The sequence below is a fragment of the Labrus bergylta genome, chromosome 14 (genome assembly GCF_963930695.1).
Source record: "Labrus bergylta chromosome 14, fLabBer1.1, whole genome shotgun sequence".
Lineage (NCBI taxonomy): Eukaryota > Metazoa > Chordata > Actinopteri > Labriformes > Labridae > Labrus > Labrus bergylta.
The window spans coordinates 9,068,240-9,087,549 of record NC_089208.1 but is presented as its reverse complement, the minus strand read 5'-3'; the positions used below and the strand labels follow the sequence as shown (position 1 = coordinate 9,087,549).

Genomic DNA, 19,310 nt, shown 5'->3' with positions numbered 1-19,310 from the left:
TCATCACGGCCCTCTGCCCGACCAGCTAACTCCACCAGGGTAATAACTTGCTGCACCAGCAGTCAAAGCTGCTTTGATCACTACAATCACTCTCACCACACTCTGTCTGCCTGTGCAGCAGCAGCAGCCCACACAGGGCACCCAGCATTATTCTCGTCACAGGCCCTCAGTCACACTTCATGTAGCCACGGTGCAAGTGGCCAGCTGCACCGGGCCACTGTTTGCTGTCATCTGCCTTACTTTCTAGCCATAGTGGCACTCACCCTCTCAGCGTTCGGCATCGCCATCGCCAGAGACGTGCTTACCTCAGCCACAATCAGTCATGCTCAGTGGAGTGCTACACAGGCTGAGCAGCTGGCTCTATACGCTACATGAGAGCATGCAGCCATAGTTGGGAGTCACACTTGCCAGAGGCTCCCTCACAGCTGCCATCATTCATTCTAAGTGGGATCCTACTGGCCACACAAAGAGGCCCAGTAAACATCTTCTCCACAGAGACTCACATCAGTACCTTGAGCTGATCACACGCCTGCTCAGAGACGCACCCACCTCATTCCATCAGAGAGAAGCTGATTATTATCTCGCTAACAATGGAGGGAGATTCTGGAGAAGCCATGAATGTATTTATGGGCAGGTGTTTTTGAGCTGTACCAACATTCATGGATCATATTTTAACATGTCCTCCATCCATCTGTGTGCTGTAATAAGAAGGTAATGAAACTTGATATGTGAGACCAGATATGTGGGATTCACACTTGCAGCGTCAGGTCTTTTATTTTTTGATATACAGTTTCTGCTTTCCAGATAAGATTAAATATTTCTTGCGGCCCGTGTATTTCAGAGAGGAACACCATCAGTAATATTCCTCCATGTCATGTGGAGGGGTGAGGGGGGGATGGGTGGCCAACTCCCGCCCAGAGCACAAACGCCTCCATATCTGGCTGAACGAAGATAAGTTTAAATATGAATTGCCTATTTAAAATCCAGTGAAGTGACAGTATTTCTTCAATGTATATGGACTGTTTTAATAACACATATGGCTCTGAATCGACTGATTATTCATTTGTGTTTTTGTGCAGAAGAAATAAGAACAAAAATAAGACAGAGGGAGACATGTACATGCAAAATGCACATGGTGCACCCCTAAGAGCTTGTACAAGGAACCCATCGAACATTAAAATGAAAACATCTGCACAAATCCTGTCACAAAATATAACATCAGTATATAGATTTTTCAGTTCAAATCTTTTAAAATCATTCAATATGTGAAAAGATAACACATTTCAGAAGAATGCTCAAATGTCCAACGGTATTTTGTCAAACTGATGAAGTGGAAATTTCACTAACTGGTTTCTTCCATATTTATTAAATACACTGTAAGCTGAAAAACAATCTGTACAGTATGATATTGCCAGACGTTTTCATTGCTCTGTTAGTTATTCCTGTTTCACGCTAAACTGAATCTGAATGTATTCATTTATTATTATTATAATACCTTTTTGAATTTATAGCACTATTAAGTACATGTTGAGCTTTGAACAAAACCATTTGTCAACTTTTTTCCATCATTGTTGAAATTCAGTGTATGAGGCATGAGACAACAGTGCAAGATTTTTTTAAATGGCTTATGTTTGATGTTGGTCAAAAAAGTGGGGGTTTTCCACCAAAAACTTTAGGTTAGGTATTTCAATCTTTGACTTCTTTTTTTAAAAAGAAAAAAATGTTTAACTGCGATCAGTGTGGTATTGACATTGTTGTACATTTTTCTACTAATCAGGTAGCATGATGTATGACTGTTTAAATCTTTTTTTTTAAATCTAATATCTAAATCCTGACACTAATTTACACCAACAATCTCCGTCTTTGTCTTAATGTACAAGCTTTTCCCAATAATCTGAACCTCAGTGACTTAAGTGACTGAAGTTCCTAACGGATAAATAAAGTTATTTGAATTTGAGTAATAATAGAGATCTGAAAATTAAACATTAGATTTATTTAATGTGTAGCCACATGTCTGGATAGCTTCTATAAATAACTTGTTTTATATCTGTGGGTTTTTACAATACATATCAAATATATTTGTTAGTCATAAATGGTTTAAAAATCTCTGTATAGCTTACGTTGTTGTATTGTACAGTCTTAAACACACAAAGTTTATAACCTTGTTTGGATAGAAACTGAAACCAAGCACACTTATTCAGCACCATTTCAAGCCTCTATAAGTGGCAAAGACAATACTATAGAGCCTCAAGGTGAACCACAGTGTGGATGTTTGATTTATGGTCTAAATTATTCCGTGAGGCCAGTCTGGTGCATGTGCTGGACTCTACTGCTCTTTGTAAAGCTATTACCACAGAGTGAAACCTTGCATTCCAATTACAGGTAGGCTATATAGCTGTCATTCACGTTAGTAATGACTATTGCTTCTACTTAAACTGAATCCTGCAGCCTGCACATGAATATTTTGTCTATTAGTGTGATCGATAGCCACTGATCAAGCCACTTCAGACACGTACTCTTAGGTTGAAAAGGCTGTGTTGGTGTTTAAGAGCCACTTGACTCTTACTAAAAATACAGTAAGTAAGATGTTAGATTGTCAAAGGATTGTTGTTTACATGATCTAAATACTTTTCTAATGTGCATACCCAGGTTCATCACAATAGCCAACGTTTACTTTTAAGGAGTAAGCTAATAAATGATTCAACCATGACAAAACAAAATATTGTTTAGATATTGTTTAGATAATTCAATATAAGCAGACAGTACACGGTCAGCTCCAGTGGGCAGCAGCTTTACGTGCGATTTAGCATTAACAGGATATGATTTGTTGATTCTAACATGTTGAAAGGAATCATTTGCAAAACTATCTACATGATGGCTTCAGTAGTTTTTAGTTTATTTTTGACACCACTTTTTTTATGTTTAGACCAAGCAGCCGGCAAACTCCGGTGTTTAAAAAAGGAAGCCAATGCGGAAGTGCAAAATCTTGCAGTTTGTCGAGTGCTCACTTGAGGCTGGCTTCAAGAGCCCCGGAAGTCTCATACACAACCCATTTTAAAAACCCTGTCTTACAGAAGAAAATAATGTGTACAGCCTGGTACAAAAACAATATTGGTGTGATTAGTTATTGTCCTCATCGGCACACCAGTAGGGTCTTTTGTTTTTTGTTTTTAAACGCATCCTTTTGGATTTTATGAACCATACGGGGTATACTTAGTTAGTGGAGAGGCAGACCGCATTGACAGGCGGTTTTGTCAGGAGGCTTAAAACCCTCCTCAGCTCCAGCTCTCAGCCTGTCGTTAGGTTGTCTGAAAGTTAGGCTGAGACAGGATTTCCAGCATAGCGGCTGCAACCCATGAGCTTCCAGAGCGCCCTGCAGTAACAGATGGATGACGTCACTCAGGCTTCACCCATTAATATTTACGGTCTCTAGTGTAGACCTGTTCATCCTTTAAAATCCTGTCCAAAATCCATGACCTTTTCTCTTTACTTGTTACTCATTGGATACAGGGGGGTAGTCCATGCAAACATTGTTGTATGCTGAGAAAGTTGAACTGAGGATATCCTCAGAGGAAAATAAAAGGGTTGACTAAATTCATGATAGTTCCTTTTAAAGGATATGCAAATGTCTTTACCATATATACTGGCAATACATCCAATTGTGACATTCAAAACCACAACTGTCAAATCTAAAATATTACTATTGGGATAAACAAAGCCATTGGGATTTCTTTTTGAAGTCTTTTAAAATGACTGTATAAAATCTACAGCTAGTAAACATGTTCTTGTAAATGTATGGTCTTGGCAAGTTTGAAGTATTCTTCATATAGCGTGATGTTCGTTTTGTAAATTCAAGTCCCATATAGAGTAACACTGAGGATAACTGCAGGTTTAGATGTTGGGGTCCCTCTCAACACTGATAGTCGTTACAATGTGTTTCAATCATGTCTACTAAATAAGGTCACATCTGGCACCCAAAACATGATGGCAATGGCCAAAATGTTAAACCTTAAGGCCTCAAAGTGGGATAATAACCTAGCTGTTTACATAACTGTGACTAAAACACACTTTTTTAAACAGACTTTGGTTGAAATAGGTCAGCAGATGACTAAAAACTTTGACTTACTGGTGGAAATAGAAGACAGGCAGGGCCATCTCATAGCTATCTAATTTTGGTTCAGGTTCAGGTTTTGATGTGCGTGGCAGGCTGATGTAGGCCAAGAGGGTCGGCTTGCCTCCAAAAAAGCTTTTTACTGTTGGGCTGCAGTCTGACTACAAAAGTTTGACTAGACAGTTTGACTCTTGATGTAAAATTCAGGGGGAAAGTAATTCAAAAGACCTGCTGGTGGACTGGTACTCTAGAGGAAAAGTCAGAGGAACACCAAAGCCAGGAACCTCATCCACTAGACACAATGAACGAATAAAAAGGTGAACAATCTAATAGAAGTAAATACATTTCAGATTACAGCTTTGCCATCCACACTCTCCAAGTATGGCTCAAAAGATGGCCACCAAGGAGGGACAGTGAATTATAACTCTAAGGGACACCTGACATGTTCATGCACAGACCATCTTTGTTACATTACTGATGCAGAGTGATGTGCAGAACATTTGATTGATGGTGGTGACATGAATGTCCCATAAGAGAACAAACAGCCCATCTCATGTTCTTTCACTGGTGCGTTTAAAATCTTATAAAACCTCTAGACTCAGAGGACATGATGAAGCCAGACAGACGTTTACCCTGTGCCCCCTTATCCTTTCATACCCTGTTCCTCTGATGAATTCACAACACTATCTGCCAGTCCTGTGAATGGACTGTTCTGTTGAAATATTAATGCTGGTACATTTCAGACTCACTTTATGACCTAAAAACCTGTACAGTCTGGGTCAGCTTTGTAAATAGACCAACAAATAAATAATGCTGGAGATGTTTTGTATCTGTTCTGTGTGGAACATTTTATCTCTACTTGGTATCAAGCATTTGAATTCCTTCTTTTTTTTCTTTACCCAACCAGTTGGTCGGGTAAAGTTGGTCCCTGCTGAGGTAAGCAGTGTTTGACCTTTATGGTTTCGATAGATGCCATTTACAGTACATTAAATCAATGGTTCACTTATGTAAGATGTATATTTCCAGGTAGGTTTGAGAGGCAGTTGGAAAACCATTTTGTGTAACCCATAAAAAAAAACCCCAATGTGACCGGGAGGGTTCAGCTCATTAACAAAACTAGACGGCGTGAAAGTTTAAATAGCAGAGCCCCTGTTGCTCTTGGGCTCGTCCTAAAATGTCTTGTTAGTAATGTACTTTATTGGATACTGAACATAAAAATTGAATATGAATGTAACCTATCTGTTAAAAGAGATTCCTTGTTCATAATTTATCGCCTCTTGGTTTGAACCAATGTTCCTCTGGGAGATAAATTTGATGGAGCGGTGACTCAGCGCCTCGCGAGCTGGACAACAGTTTGTCTGAAGTTGACTGATGGATAGATTTTTTCTCCTCAAATGACTTTACACCTAATTAGTTCGAGCACATTATTTAACCATGAGTTTTAAATGATTTATTATGATCATTTTGATAATACTTGTCTGCAAAATCTTTTCATATTTGGGATTATTGAAATATAAAATGCTTCTATCTCACTGTGGAAATCTTCTAAAGTTTTTTAGCGTTAAGAGGACCCATTTGAGGAAGCTCAGTGCTGCAGGTGTTGTGTTGAATCTCCTGTGATATCCAACTTTTCTGACTTCAGGTCCATGAGAGTACTCATGACCTATTTAAAGCCAAGTTTTTGCTTGTTTTGATTTTCTTTCCCCTTGGATTCTATGTCAAGAGACGAATAGTCAAACTTATACCAACTGTAACTCAAAAGTAACAAGCTTTTTTGGGGCAAGTCGACCCTCTTGGCCAAAAATCAGCCCGCCAAGCACATCAAAACCTGAAGTTTGGCAAAAATCTGAGAGCTATGAAATGCCTTGAAAACATGTTGAAGATAAAAATGGAGTGTGCAATCATCAGGTTTATTGTAAAACAATTACTGGCATGCAAACAAGTGGAACATGCCGTTATTTATTAATAATGCAGGCAGCCCCAGGGTTAATTAGCTTGGGTGCATCAAGTTTCAAATGGGATTTCTCAGGTGATAACTTAGACATTAGAGACGTGATTTTGACAAAAGCTGGAGGGATAATACACTTCTGCACAGGGTCCAGAGAGGCCCAGCTCCACAAGGGGCTTATTGTTCACTTTTATCTGCTGTTCAGTTCCTCAGAGTACTGTATCATCTCATACGCTTCATCATTTTTCAGCGTATCTGAAGCAAAATATAGTCCATGGTATATTCCTATGTTCCTTCTTTCGCTCCACTGGCAGAGTGTCGCATGCTGTATCCATTGCATGCAAACGTCTTTTGTATTCCCATAGAATCCTCACAGCGGTAGATTATCATTTCAAGCGCACAGCTAAGCTGTGTCAACATCACTGTGAACTGATTGGCTGAACGTGTGTCCATACGTGCAGATCGGAGAAATCTTACTATAAGACAATTTTGTGCAAGCTTCTGTTTGACTTTGGAACCAGTCTCTTCTGAATCTAACCCCATTATCCTTATACTTAAATGTATCTGAATCTAATCTACACTCTTCTCTCTATCTGCCTTTTTTAGCTGACATTGGTAACAGACCTTTAATTTTATACTTGCAGAAGTTTTACCTAAATAGCAGCTTCTAAAATAATGTATTTCTAAGTTTTTGTTAGAGAATATGATTTTTAGAAGATAGAGAAGAAGAAATAAGGAGAAGAAAAAAGATGTGATCTTTTTTATGTGATGAATATGTGGGCAGGTAACATCCACAACTATGCACCTACAGTTGGTGAATAATGTGCGCAAAGGTCATATTGTTAACAAGCTGTAGCCTTTTTGTGTTCATACATTTATTATATATTTTTTTTAAATGGCAAGATGGGTCAATGACATATCACTTCAGGCGTAAACAACACAGAGACACGGTGCATCCTCCTTTCTATCGGTGTGCAGGTTCTCAGTCATAAAAGTCATGGTAAATCTTGATCCGCTTGGTAGAAATGTTCTCACAATTTTCTCTAGCTCTGTCCACCAGTGAGTTTAAAAAACTGAAGAAGCCTTTTGGAGGAGAGGTGAAACGGCTTTAAGATCTTCAACTAAGTCCAATTGCCTTTGGATCAAGCTTCGATCCTCCTCTCTATATAAACAGCTTGTATAGGGGAGTAATAGGAAATCCATATTTGCAGACACATGGAGTCCATGAAGTGCACGCCAAGTGCAAGTTCAATACAACCTTACACAATCCTGAAAGAAAACTGGAAAATTATGCAATAATGAATAAGAATACAAATTTCATAAATTCTTAATTCTATATTACTCCAAACTCCTCGCCATCATATCGCCTGGCAATACAATTCACATGACGTTTCTATAAAATGTACTGTACATCTCACTACTCAATCCCTTCCTTATGGTGTCCACTTCATCTCCTCATAAGCCCCTCTGGTTACCCCCTCTAATGAGAAAAGACTTTGTTCCAGCTGTAATCATAATCCGTTGAGGAGATGCAGAAAGTGTCACAGGCTGAACCGAGATATTAATTTCCCCTCCGTGTGGGGCCCGCTGTGCCGGCCATGTTATGCTATCAGCTTTGAAGGAATCTTGTCTTCCTAAGCCTTTCACAAATGCTCTGCTTGACATCTATTTTCATGTTTAGAATTCATTTGTGCTGATGGCACAAGAAAAGTCCCTTTCAGAATAAAAGCATACGATCTCAGCGCTTTTGGACATCATTCCACTAATTTTGGCATCACTTTGTATGTTAATTAATCCATCAATTTGTCAGTTTAAGCTCATTATTGTCCTTACTGTACTGATCATAAAAGTATATTAGATAAAGAGAACATGTGCTATGATGAGCATAGAAATTGTTGTGCTGTTCTTGTTTGTAAATTAGCATGCAGGTTAAATATAAGATATTCAGAAAGTCAAACATTCTCATTGATTTTTCCCAGAATACTGAATAAAAAACAGTAATATTTCTGTGTCTAAAACAATTATATCTTAACCCAGAGGACATGGATTGTGTTTTTTTTTGCAATGTGATCCACTGGGCAAGCAACATATAATTTATTCTGATGTATTTTTTTTTTATTATTATTTGTCTTCTCACGCCTTTGTCTTTTGCAAACAGTGACTTATTTTTCTTGCTCTTAGCTTTAAAGCTTAAATTGTAGCACAGCCAAAGAACCACCACTAATGATGCTATTGTTCTTTCTTGACGTTTTTTTTTTTTTTTGTTTGTTTGTTTCTTTAAAGGATGATGTTGAAATGTTATTAGCAGAGAATTATTTGAGACTGACACAGTTTTTCTCCCATCCCCACATTTGGCATTTGTATCCAGCATAAAACAGAGGACTCTCGTGTCTTAGATTTTTACACTATGGCCTTTTTTCCCTACCACATAAAAAAAAAAAAGAGTTCATGAAATGTAAATATAAACCAGTATCACCTTTGTCATTAAACGGGTAGGCAGAACGAAAAGTATAAACAGCCTGAATGGTGCTGGCGTCAAGCTGCAGACAGAGTAACAAGGCCTGAGGTAATGCATGTGCACAGGTGGTGAGAGCCAGAGAAGGTATTGCTCTTCACCAGGAATCCCTGATGAACTCTGACAGATTTCAGCTACGAGGCAGACACCCTGTCTCGGGCTTAACAGCTGCTTTCCACTTCTTTTTTCACATCACGGCTGCCGTGACTTGTATGCAGATCAGCAGCAGTTTAGCTTTCTGTGTCTCTAATTGTAGAAGTCACACTGATTTACATGATAATTCTATTTATCTGATCGGAACTTGTTCTTCCAGCAGCATAATGAATGTTATTGCGAGGACAATTGCCTTATTACAGTAAGTTAAGAATACTAATAAATGGTTTCAACATGCAAGATCATTTATCAGTCACACTTTTCCAAATTGGATTTTTTTTAAATAACTAATTGTAACCCTTTCCTTATTGTAAGAAATATTCTGATAATTATAGTTTGCTCACTATAAAATATGGGCTTTTTAAATCCTCTGTGAGTTATTATATCCTGACTGTTTATTAAACTCTGTTGGTGTCAGCGTCTGTGAACACCCTCCAGTCACTTCTTTATTGTATACTTTACAGATTTGATAAATGGATATCAAATATTGTAGATTCAGCAGTATCTATAGAGAATTATCCCGCTGTGCTGTGCTGTGTTTGTGAGTGCAAACATGCCCGACTGGGTAAGCATTATAGATCTCACACATTAACAACTTGACAGGTGTTGATGGCTTGTAGAAATATTGAACCAAGGTGTTAGCCAAATCAGCTTCATCCAGATACAGTGGGGAATATCAAACAATAAAACGTCACTTTTACATGTGGAGAAATGGGTAGAAATGGATCATGCTGGCTGGGGTGTCGAGCTGCAAAGTAGATTATATTTCCATTGTCATTGCAATATGAACATGTGAATAAATGCATCGCAAAAGCCTGCCTGAACCACAATGAATAGGAAGAACATTTTATGGATACATGCCGCATGCATTAATAATCAGCATGCTGACACTTGCCCCATCAGATGGAGCCCTGTACTGTATAATCGGGCCAAGCATTCACCCCTTTTGGCCATCAAACGGAGCCCAAGCCACAGTATCTGTCAGCTGACCTCAGATTAATTGGTTTCAAGTTAGTGGTGACTATGAGGTTTTACTGCACAATGGCTTAGGCAGGAGAGGAGAGGAGAGCGAGGGGGAATGTGGTCAAGGAAGAACTTGTGCAGAAATAGTAGAGCCTTAGGCATAGGCGCTAAAATTAAAGATGTTTCATTTTGCTTCTAAGTACAAATTATCTTCATACTTATTGACTTTGGTATCAAGCAAACCTGATCAGAACTCTGATATGAGTGGTTGTAAAATCAACTGCTGACTGGGTATCAAATTGATGCATTTATTGTCAAACTTATCAATTATCTTTTACTGCTTTTAGGTAATATTAGACACTGAGAGAGACTGATAACAGTGTAGCTAGAACAACTGGAACTGACATGCACACTTGGCATTTGGTGTGTTTTTTTGTACATTACACGTCCAACACTATATTCACATTACTAGTTTTTCCTCATGTTGTACAGGACCTTCCAGGCCATACTCTGAGCAGGAACAATCATGATTTTGTGGAAGCCAAGGTGGCATTACAGTGGGTTTAAACATTACAGTGACTTCAAATCCTTACAGGAATCTGCACTTCTCTGCTGTTTCTGTCTTTGTTTTTCTCGCTGGTCTGCGGTCTGCTGTTTTCCAGCCTTCAGGAAGAACTTAAGCTCCTGAAAGCCTCTCCTTGTCAAATATCAAGTCTTATTCGCTGTCACATGTGCTGTATTGTCACCACCAAGACCACATTCTTGTGCTCGCAGTTTAAGTTTTATTTTCAAAGACGGTTTGAGCTCCTTGAACATCAAATCACAAATGTTTAAGGGCTGTGACAGTGTTTTGCTTTTACCCACTCTGGCCTCATTTCGGGAAACCAGATTTCAGCTTTTTCCCTCGCTTCTGTCATGTAAATTTACGCACACAGCATGAAAAGTCCAAGTCTATCTGTGTAAAAATAACTCCATCTGGTCTATTTTTTAAATAATTTCTTTATGCTAATAAAGGACCCAGGTGCCTTTTAGGATGCTGTACAGTTTCCAACCCCTGTAAAGGAACAGACAAAGGAGACTAGATCAGATCTTGCCAAAACCAGTCAGTGTTAGACCTTTGTCCTTAGCGTCCTGCCAAGTATAGCAATAATAAAAACATTTATCAAGTCACTTCACCCTAAATTGACAGGAGATTAAATATGTTTGGCCTTGATTTAACTGGACTAGCCGGACCATTCTGGCTGGTTTATGCTACAGTTCCTTTCAGCACCTGTGAACAATATCCGTCCTCTCAGCATTATTCAGCCAAACCTTGGCACAGCAAGATGAAAACGACACAATGACATTTATCTTTCTCCTGCCCTAAAAACAGCAGCAGAGGCGCATTATCGTGTGCTGCTGAGTTTATTATAGATCGACTCCACTCTCGTTACATGTCTGTGAGGAACAAATCTGAATCTTGACAAATTATCACCGGCGTAACATTACAATGATGAGCTCCACTGGAAACAGGGTAGCCTGGCAGCCAAATACATTGATCATTTGGCAGCGATGAGGCCTAATGATCATAATAACGCTTATGCCCACAGTCCCGAAACAGAGAGAAAAATTGTCCTCACTCATTGGACCCACCTGTTTCCCTTATGTAGGAAATTATGTACAGCAGGGGCTTCACACCCTTTATGTCTGACACACCCTCCCTCAATTCAAGTACCACTTCACCCACAGCACTATCAGTGTTCAAAAGGTTCTCTTTGGAGGGAATTAAAACAGGTTTTTATTTCAAAACTACATACTATGTCATTCTACTGAACTGTCTGTTTTTATACGGTTTCTTCAGGTATCATGACAACCGCTCAGTGTCAGGGAGTAGAAATCTCAACCACTTGTTTTTTTAGCTTAGGCTACTTTTGGTAGGTACTTTAGGCTACTAACCCTAACCCTTATTCAGTGCAATAACTAGCTATCATTATTTAGGCTGCTATTCCTTACTTTTGGCCGACTGTTTCCTGTTTTCCTTAACTGTAAGCTAACAATGTGATTCATTCACTTATGCAAACTGTCTCTCCTTAAGCAGTTTGCCATCACTTTAAGATATACAAGTCATTTTTTTAACTGTTAGTATTAGTTTATATTTGAACAGTCTATCCATCACTGTAAGCTACACTTGTAGAGTGATGTGTGACATTTTAGGTGTTATGGCTAATTGGATGATAAAAAAGCATCGAAAATGTAAACTCAGCTGTGTAACCTATTTTGTCTTTCTATGTTTTTATATACTCTTCTTTGAATCTTTTTCTGACAAGCAAAAATATCTAGTTGGTTTAAACAACACAGCTTCTGATTCTTTCTGGATCAATATGACATCAGAAAGTGTGTTAAACTCAAGCTGAATAAGTGGAGATGTTAACATTATTCTAAAAACATTCAAGTGGCTTTTAAAAGCAACAACAGGCACATTTTTCAATTATTTTTTTGCATAGGTATACTGGACTATAAAGATCCCCAGTAGATGCAATATTGCATACTGTCACATTAAATATCAAGGGATTGAGGGCTATTTTTAGGAAGCAGCCACTCGGATTACATGCTTATAGAGCTGTGTCCTAAATTCAACAATTACTGCAGTCGGCAGTGTTTATCGGCTGATGAGGTCCATCATTTATTTCGATGTAAGCTGTTCCTTTACATCATTTTGCCTGAGTGCAACAGTGGTGGTTTATTTGAATAGAACAAAACAGGACCTTTATAATATCATAGTCTAACTTTCACTTTCCTTCAGGTCATGAATGAAAGCCAAACTATAACAAGTATTTTTTTTTTTTTTTTTTTGAAGTTGTCCCAATCTGACATCTTTCTAGAAGGAGAAAGGCACTGACACTTTTTATTCTAACATATATTATCTCCTTTATTGTTGAACAAATCAATCTGCATTGTTTTCCAGTCACACTACTCAGGTAATTAGCATCAAAGGCATTTATGGCCTTTTAATTTTGTCAAATGTGATTACATTACTCATTCTCTTTTAACAAAAAAAATAAATTAACTGACAGAAGAACTAAAAACAAATGTTAGAAGACTGGGAAATGGCTCTACTGTCACCTTAGGCAAGCTATTTTTAATTGCCAACAAAAGCACCTTGTCTCTTTTTTCCCCCTCCCCTTCCTTCTTATTCTCTGTTTCAAGCTCAATCTAAGCCTCAGGGAACGCTGAGCCCTTCATCTGCATGACATGTATTGGTAAATCAGGTGCAGCATTGTAAACTGCAGCCGGCAGCCGGTCTTTTAATGCTTGTTTGTCTTTTTCTTATGGAGAGAATTTGTTGACACTTGTAAGAGTTGTGTCTCGTAAGCTTTCTGGATGGTTCTTGCGCTGCAGCTCTAATTGGTGCTTGACTTGAAGAGACACAAACTAAACAAATACAACGAAAACAGATCCTATGTAAAATATGATGGATGGAGTTTATGAACTGACTAATGAGAACATTTAACTCTTCGCTGTCTTTGCGAAGAGTTGCTAGCTTTTGTTTACTAAGCAAATTATTCGGCTCTAAAAGTGCCTTTTCTGCATCTTTTTAATAACAACTCATCCTCAGTCCCTGTTTCTATGAACCATAATGACTATCAGTGTTGAATCTACACTGACTGAACCTCGAGGCATTCAGTAATCACTGTTTTTAAAAAAAAAGATTTATTCATGGGGGACATTTAGAGCCTTAAAGATGACACATACGCCAAGATGATCCCCACGTGGAGTGGAAATGACTTGAAAAGGTGACAATATATGTCAGGAAATTAGCATCGCAGTTTTCAGACAGACATTATAAAGACAAGGAAATGATACCTCTGAACCCCCGAGGGCATCCTGTAGGTTTTTTATGGAGCAACATTAAATCTTTAATGGATAACGATCCGGGATTAGTTTTCATATATACCCTGAGTCAAATGTACACAGAGAAAAGAACAGAAATAAAGAGAGGAGTACAATATGTGCCAAAAAAATTAACTCAGCTGGCTGCAGTTCTGTGTTTACCAGCGTTTGTGAGGCGACACAGGACCGGTTTAATTTGACACACTCTGGGACTTGGCCTGCCCTTGAGCTTGACATCTGTTGAAAGGGAGATGAGGGTGGAAATTATGAAGAAACATTTTTACATTTCAACAAATTAGCATGAACCTCACTCAGAGTAAATGGCTGCCTTTACAATTTTTTTACAAAGTGGGTTTTTCAAGTGACTCAGTTTGGGTTAAATAGCCAAGATACTCAAGTATTCCTGTTATAGGAGGGATAACCTGGCCTACTTGAAAACATGCCAAAGATTCAGACACACAATTAACCCACTGGGACCTTCAGGGTTCCAATCACATTTTACAGCCAAAGAAAGAAGGTCTATCACATGGTAAATGGACTTGAGCTTGTATAGCGCGTTTATAGTCTTTTGAATACTGAAAGCGCTTTTACACAACGGGTCACACCTACCCATTCACACACTGAGAGCAGAGGCTGCTATGTAGTCACCATCAGAAGTAACTAATCTTACACATTCACACCCCACTGACTTAAACTTTGGGTTAAGTGTATTGCCCAAGGACACATCGGACATGTTACTGCAGGAGCTGGGGATCGAACCCCCAACCCACTCTACCAACTGAGCCAAAGCCGCCCCACATTACATTTGTAAATAAATAGATGCGTTTTCATGGCAACCATGGACACTCACTACCAGGTAAACGACAATGCCTGTGAATATCTTTACATCCATAACACCTCATCACTCCAGGATTAATGACACTGGATGACAATCACTTCCTGTCAAATAGCCTGCAAGTGCATAAAGTGATTTCCTCCAATATGTTTCGAACATTAATTATAACAAAGTAATGGAATCAATTAATCCTTAATTACATTTCATATGAGCTCAGTCACTCATTTTGATTGATGTATCCCATTTATGAGCATATTTATGACTGCACATGCTACCATCATCTCTTCTTCCGGAACAAGTGGGAAAAAAAACACATTTTTATTGTTAATATCAGATTATTATCTAAAGAGAGTGTAGCTGTTTTGGATCTTTCTTTTTTTTTTCATTAACCATTGATCATCTATATTTTGCAGCTTTACATAGCATGAAGCGCTTAGAAGCTGTTAAATGTGTCGCACAATGAGAGGAAGGGGATATGTATGTAGGTATGTATCCTTAATGCCACAAGTAGTGATGTCTGAGCCTTTCTAAGCGTTGAAACAAGGTTTTTATGAGCGGGTTATGTTAAAATATCTCAAAAGTTTGGTTGCAGATTTACAAGAAATCAGCTTTTCTTATTTCCCACAAAAGCCATGCAAGTTAAAATACTTAACTGGTAATACAGATTCCTTTGACTCACAAGCATCCCAGCCAGTGTAAAGATGAATTTGATCTTGATTTAAGTTGGTGCTGAGCTATTATCAATACTAAGAAAGCTCTTTCAATGTGGTTTAAGCATCATAAACACAGAGCAGAAGGATGTTCTCAGGTCGTAGCTACAGATGCGGCCTCCATTCAGTTGCTCCCTCATCCTGTAATGATCAGTGCTCTGCAGACAACACTGATTCCCCCTTTAGGAAAGCATTTGATCTTCTGTCTATATGGGGGCAAATAAAGGAAGGGGGCTGGTTCTCACAAAAGCACAATGAGAGCCTTTTAAGTACGAAACAAAGCTGCTACATGTGTGTAACCTCAGAAGGTTGTGTTACTGCAGAACATCAGTGTTTTGCAGTGATTTGTTTTCCTCTCCCTTCGCCTTCCTGGTGTTTTTTTTTTAAGGCTGCATTCAGTATTCTGAGCACATGTTTTTTTAATGAGGGGTCATTTAATCTTTCTCTAAATTGCCAGACTGTAACCTCCATGCAACAATTAACAATAATTACAGAGTTAGGAGCCCAGTCGCTATGCAACATGTATAGAGGAGATATAACGAAGGAGGAAATTGTGTGCCGTTGTATAATGGCTTTATTTCTGGGTTTTTATGTGATGTATTATCCCGCTGCTGTTTGGTCAAATTGTGTTTAATGCACCACTCAAAGGGTTGGAGCTTGTGACCGACATCATCTCTCATGATTACTGAGGGTCTTCTGAGTTTAAGGACACAATCAAGCACTCGCAGTGACCGTGTTAATGATTGAAACATGTGTGTTCTCTTCATATATTCGTTTTCATTTCACTCAAGGGTATTTGGAGTAGTTTAAAATATAATGTATTCAATTTGAGTTGGACTTGATTATTTCAGCCCGCATTCTTAACGCTAATAGTTATAGAGCTATATACTGTCAGTTTATGGGCGTTTAAGTATGATGGGTGTAGGAAGTGAAGCCGTAGCATTCCTCAAGAAAATTCCCTTCTCTACACTTAGAGACAGAAATTGCAGAAACCTTCCCAACATTAACTCATAATATACAATCACAACTCTTTTAAAGGCATGCTAGGCAATTCATTATAGAAGCATTTTTCTTTTTAAGTCCTGATGACAAATAATAAATCAAATTTTCAGACAAAAATAAAAATGCAAAGGCAGAGTCTTTCGAGGTAAAACAAGCAAGCTAGTCAGACAGGAATTAGAGAACAGGGTAGTCTGCACTCCTTTTACAGTTTGTTGTTGTTTGTTTTGTTGACATCTTGTCATCTAATACAGCAACTTTAGAAGGGAATTTTTATGTGCTTGGGGCTGAGGCTGCATAAATAATCCATGTAGCAAATGTGATGTCACCCAATGATTTCTTGACTGTATGAGCCTCAAGTTTGGGGTTTACCTGACGACATGCTGGTTCTTCCTGTCTGAGGTGACCTTATTTGAAAACGAAGTTGGCACTGGAGATCTAGCCACAGTTCGGCTGATCAAAATAGCATCAAAGATGTACAATCAACACCTGTGGTTTAATTCACGAGTTGGTGACAGAGCTAGTTTCCCCTGATGTTTCCCACAGAGTGAGATTCTGGTTTGGTCGTCACTGACTATAGTTATTTATTTGACGAAGAAGCTAAGGGAGCACGTATAACATAGCGGTGGGTGAGCAACACGTACCACCTCACCTAAATTAACCAATGATATCATCTCTTCCATCTAATGCAGCCACTCTGAGGAAAAGCCAACAATAACCCTGATACATGCAAGACACCCATTTTCATCCATTTTTTGGATGAAAAAAACAGACCAACAACACAAACATGTCCGAGAGGTGAAGTTGGTAAATGGACTTGGACTTATACATCACTTCTCTAGTCTTCTGACTACTCAAAGCACTTTACTGATAACTAAAGTGCCTAACAGTACTACTCCATTCATGTTCCACACGCCGCTGGTGAAACTGTGGGAGCAGTTTGGGGTTCTGTTTCTTCTGAAGGACACTTCAGCATGTGAATGCAGGAATCAGGGTTTAAACCCTGAGACCTTTCGGTGAAGAGATGACGGACTCTACCACTTACCTCCAGCCAATTGGGTCACTGTTCAGTAACTGATTACAGTAGCTGTTGACATCTTTCAGACAGCTATAGGTTGTCACATGGCACTCAAAGTGTCCATGTAGCTTATTATGCATAACCTTTATTAAATTATAAAACAAGTGAGTTAAAATTGTCATGAATACAGAAATGAGCTGCACAGACCTGAATTGTTTTCCGTACCAAGAAGTTAATATGTTTTCTTTCTGCTGTAAAAACTGATATTTCATTACATTGTGCTTAAAGGAGATTTACTCACTTTTAGAGACAGCTTCCAGTGGACACTCGAGGAATGACATGTTTTTGCTCTTCAGCATCATTTTTTTAACACCTGAGGTTGTCACTTGGTTTGGGGTGGACTGGCTTTTAATTTTTATGGTAGCAAACTTATAAAATTCTCCTCTTGGTGGTCTCTCTAAAGCCGTCTCCTCCGACTTTAAAAAAATAAAACATACCTTGACGTGATTATTCATTATTTGTAATTACCAATTAAAGATCAAACTAGAAATTGCCCATTCCATGACTTACATATTAAAATTAAAAAAAAAGATGTTTTCCAGTTTCTCTCTTTCTTCCAACATCGACAAGTCGCTCAGTTTAATATTATTAACTATAACGTGTAATTAATTATAACTTATGTATTGTCTAATATCACATGAGTTGTCTGAGTGATCTTCACAAAGCAATTACAAGTTTAGTTGCCTAACAAGACAGGTTAACCAGGTGTTGTGGATCCGCAGCTCCCGGCTCATAGGAGACAGTGTCCTCCACACAGGTGTGACAGCTCACCGCTAAATAGCATCACTGAACTAATTACTATCTGACAATTGTGTGAGGTTAAAGCTCCGTGATGAGCAGGAGAGGAGGGTACATCTGTGTGTGCTCGTATACCCTGACACTATGAGATGTTTAATGAAGCACATGGTTAGTTATGATTTAACTAGCTCTGGTGTTTCGGCTTTTTGGTTTACTCTTTTGGACAAACGGAAAAATGTGAGCAGATCACATATTGTTAACAACACTGTCAATCTGTTTGATTTATGTCACATGGAAAAAGTCACAGAAAATCATGTATGACAGCAACATGCCCTGATTCACATGTCAGTGAATCAGTTTAAGGCCAAACTGATGCCTTCAATCATGTAAAAATAAAATATAAAGCAGTCAGTAGACGGGTTGAGCATGCTGATGGACTATAATTGAGGGTTTAAATGGATTATTAGAAACAAAAGAGGCTGTAAGCATGTTTACATTGTTCTTTAAAGTAGCTTATGAGCTGTTTGCTGGTGTTTGTCTGCAGCTTCACAATGACATCATCTCTTTCTCTCTCTCTCGCTCGCTCTCCACAGGAGTCCTCTCTGATAAACTGATATGGCCGCTGCACTTTGGAAACCTAAATCTGCGGACTCAGGCTTGTGGATCCTCCTCCTGCTCCTCAGCATCCTTCCTGCAGCAAGGTACAACAACAGAAGCTGTATTTCACCTCCACATTTCACCACTGGTTACATTAGTTTTCTCCCTCTACATTTATTCCCTTCTGTCCCTCTTGTTTATGTTTTGGTTGGTATAATACCGGTATTAATCAGGATCACAGCTGCAGGAGACATTGTAATCTAAACAACACTATTAGAAGAAGAAGTTCATCTATATTGTAAGCAAAGAAAAAGCAGAGGGTGTTTTTGTTATTACACAGCGAGATGGTCTCAGCAAGGCCTGTCAGTTTGGCAAATTAAATAACCACATCTTAATAATATAGAAAGCAATGGAAGAACAGCCTAAAAAAAACCTTTAAAGGCAAGAAGCACAATTTCACAAAAGCCTTTTCAATATTTAGTTTATAGGTAATGCGCACAATAATCGTATCTGCAGTGTTAGTTTGGATCCAATACCAAAAAACTGTCATTTCAGTTTCTAATAACTTTCCTTAACTCCGGGGTTTGAATATGGCCTGGTTACACTTTGGCAGTTATTTTGTAAAAACACTGTTTATTCTATCAAAAGGAAGAAGGAGTCATAAAGCAGGAATTCCAGGATACAATCAGCAATTGTGCCATGCTATGGCCAAGTATTGACAGGAGCTGGTGTTGAGTGTCAACTGTGGTTTTCTACTTTTGCCCGGGGAAGTTTATCCTGTAATAAAACCGGC

The 19,310-nt window shown here is 38.6% G+C and overlaps 1 protein-coding gene across 4 annotated transcripts in view; it reads left to right on the top strand.

Annotated features, from left to right (window-relative positions):
- gabra3 (gamma-aminobutyric acid type A receptor subunit alpha3) overlaps window positions 1–19,310 on the top strand; it is a 120,980-nt gene that overhangs the window by 17,322 nt on the left and 84,348 nt on the right. For all 4 annotated transcript variants that reach the window (XM_065963152.1, XM_065963151.1, XM_065963154.1 and 1 more), the window contains exon 2: window positions 18,514–18,621. In XM_065963152.1, the coding sequence (XP_065819224.1) occupies window positions 18,536–18,621 (86 nt within the window). In that variant the 5' untranslated portion in view covers window positions 18,514–18,535. The remainder of the gene's footprint in view (window positions 1–18,513; window positions 18,622–19,310) is intronic.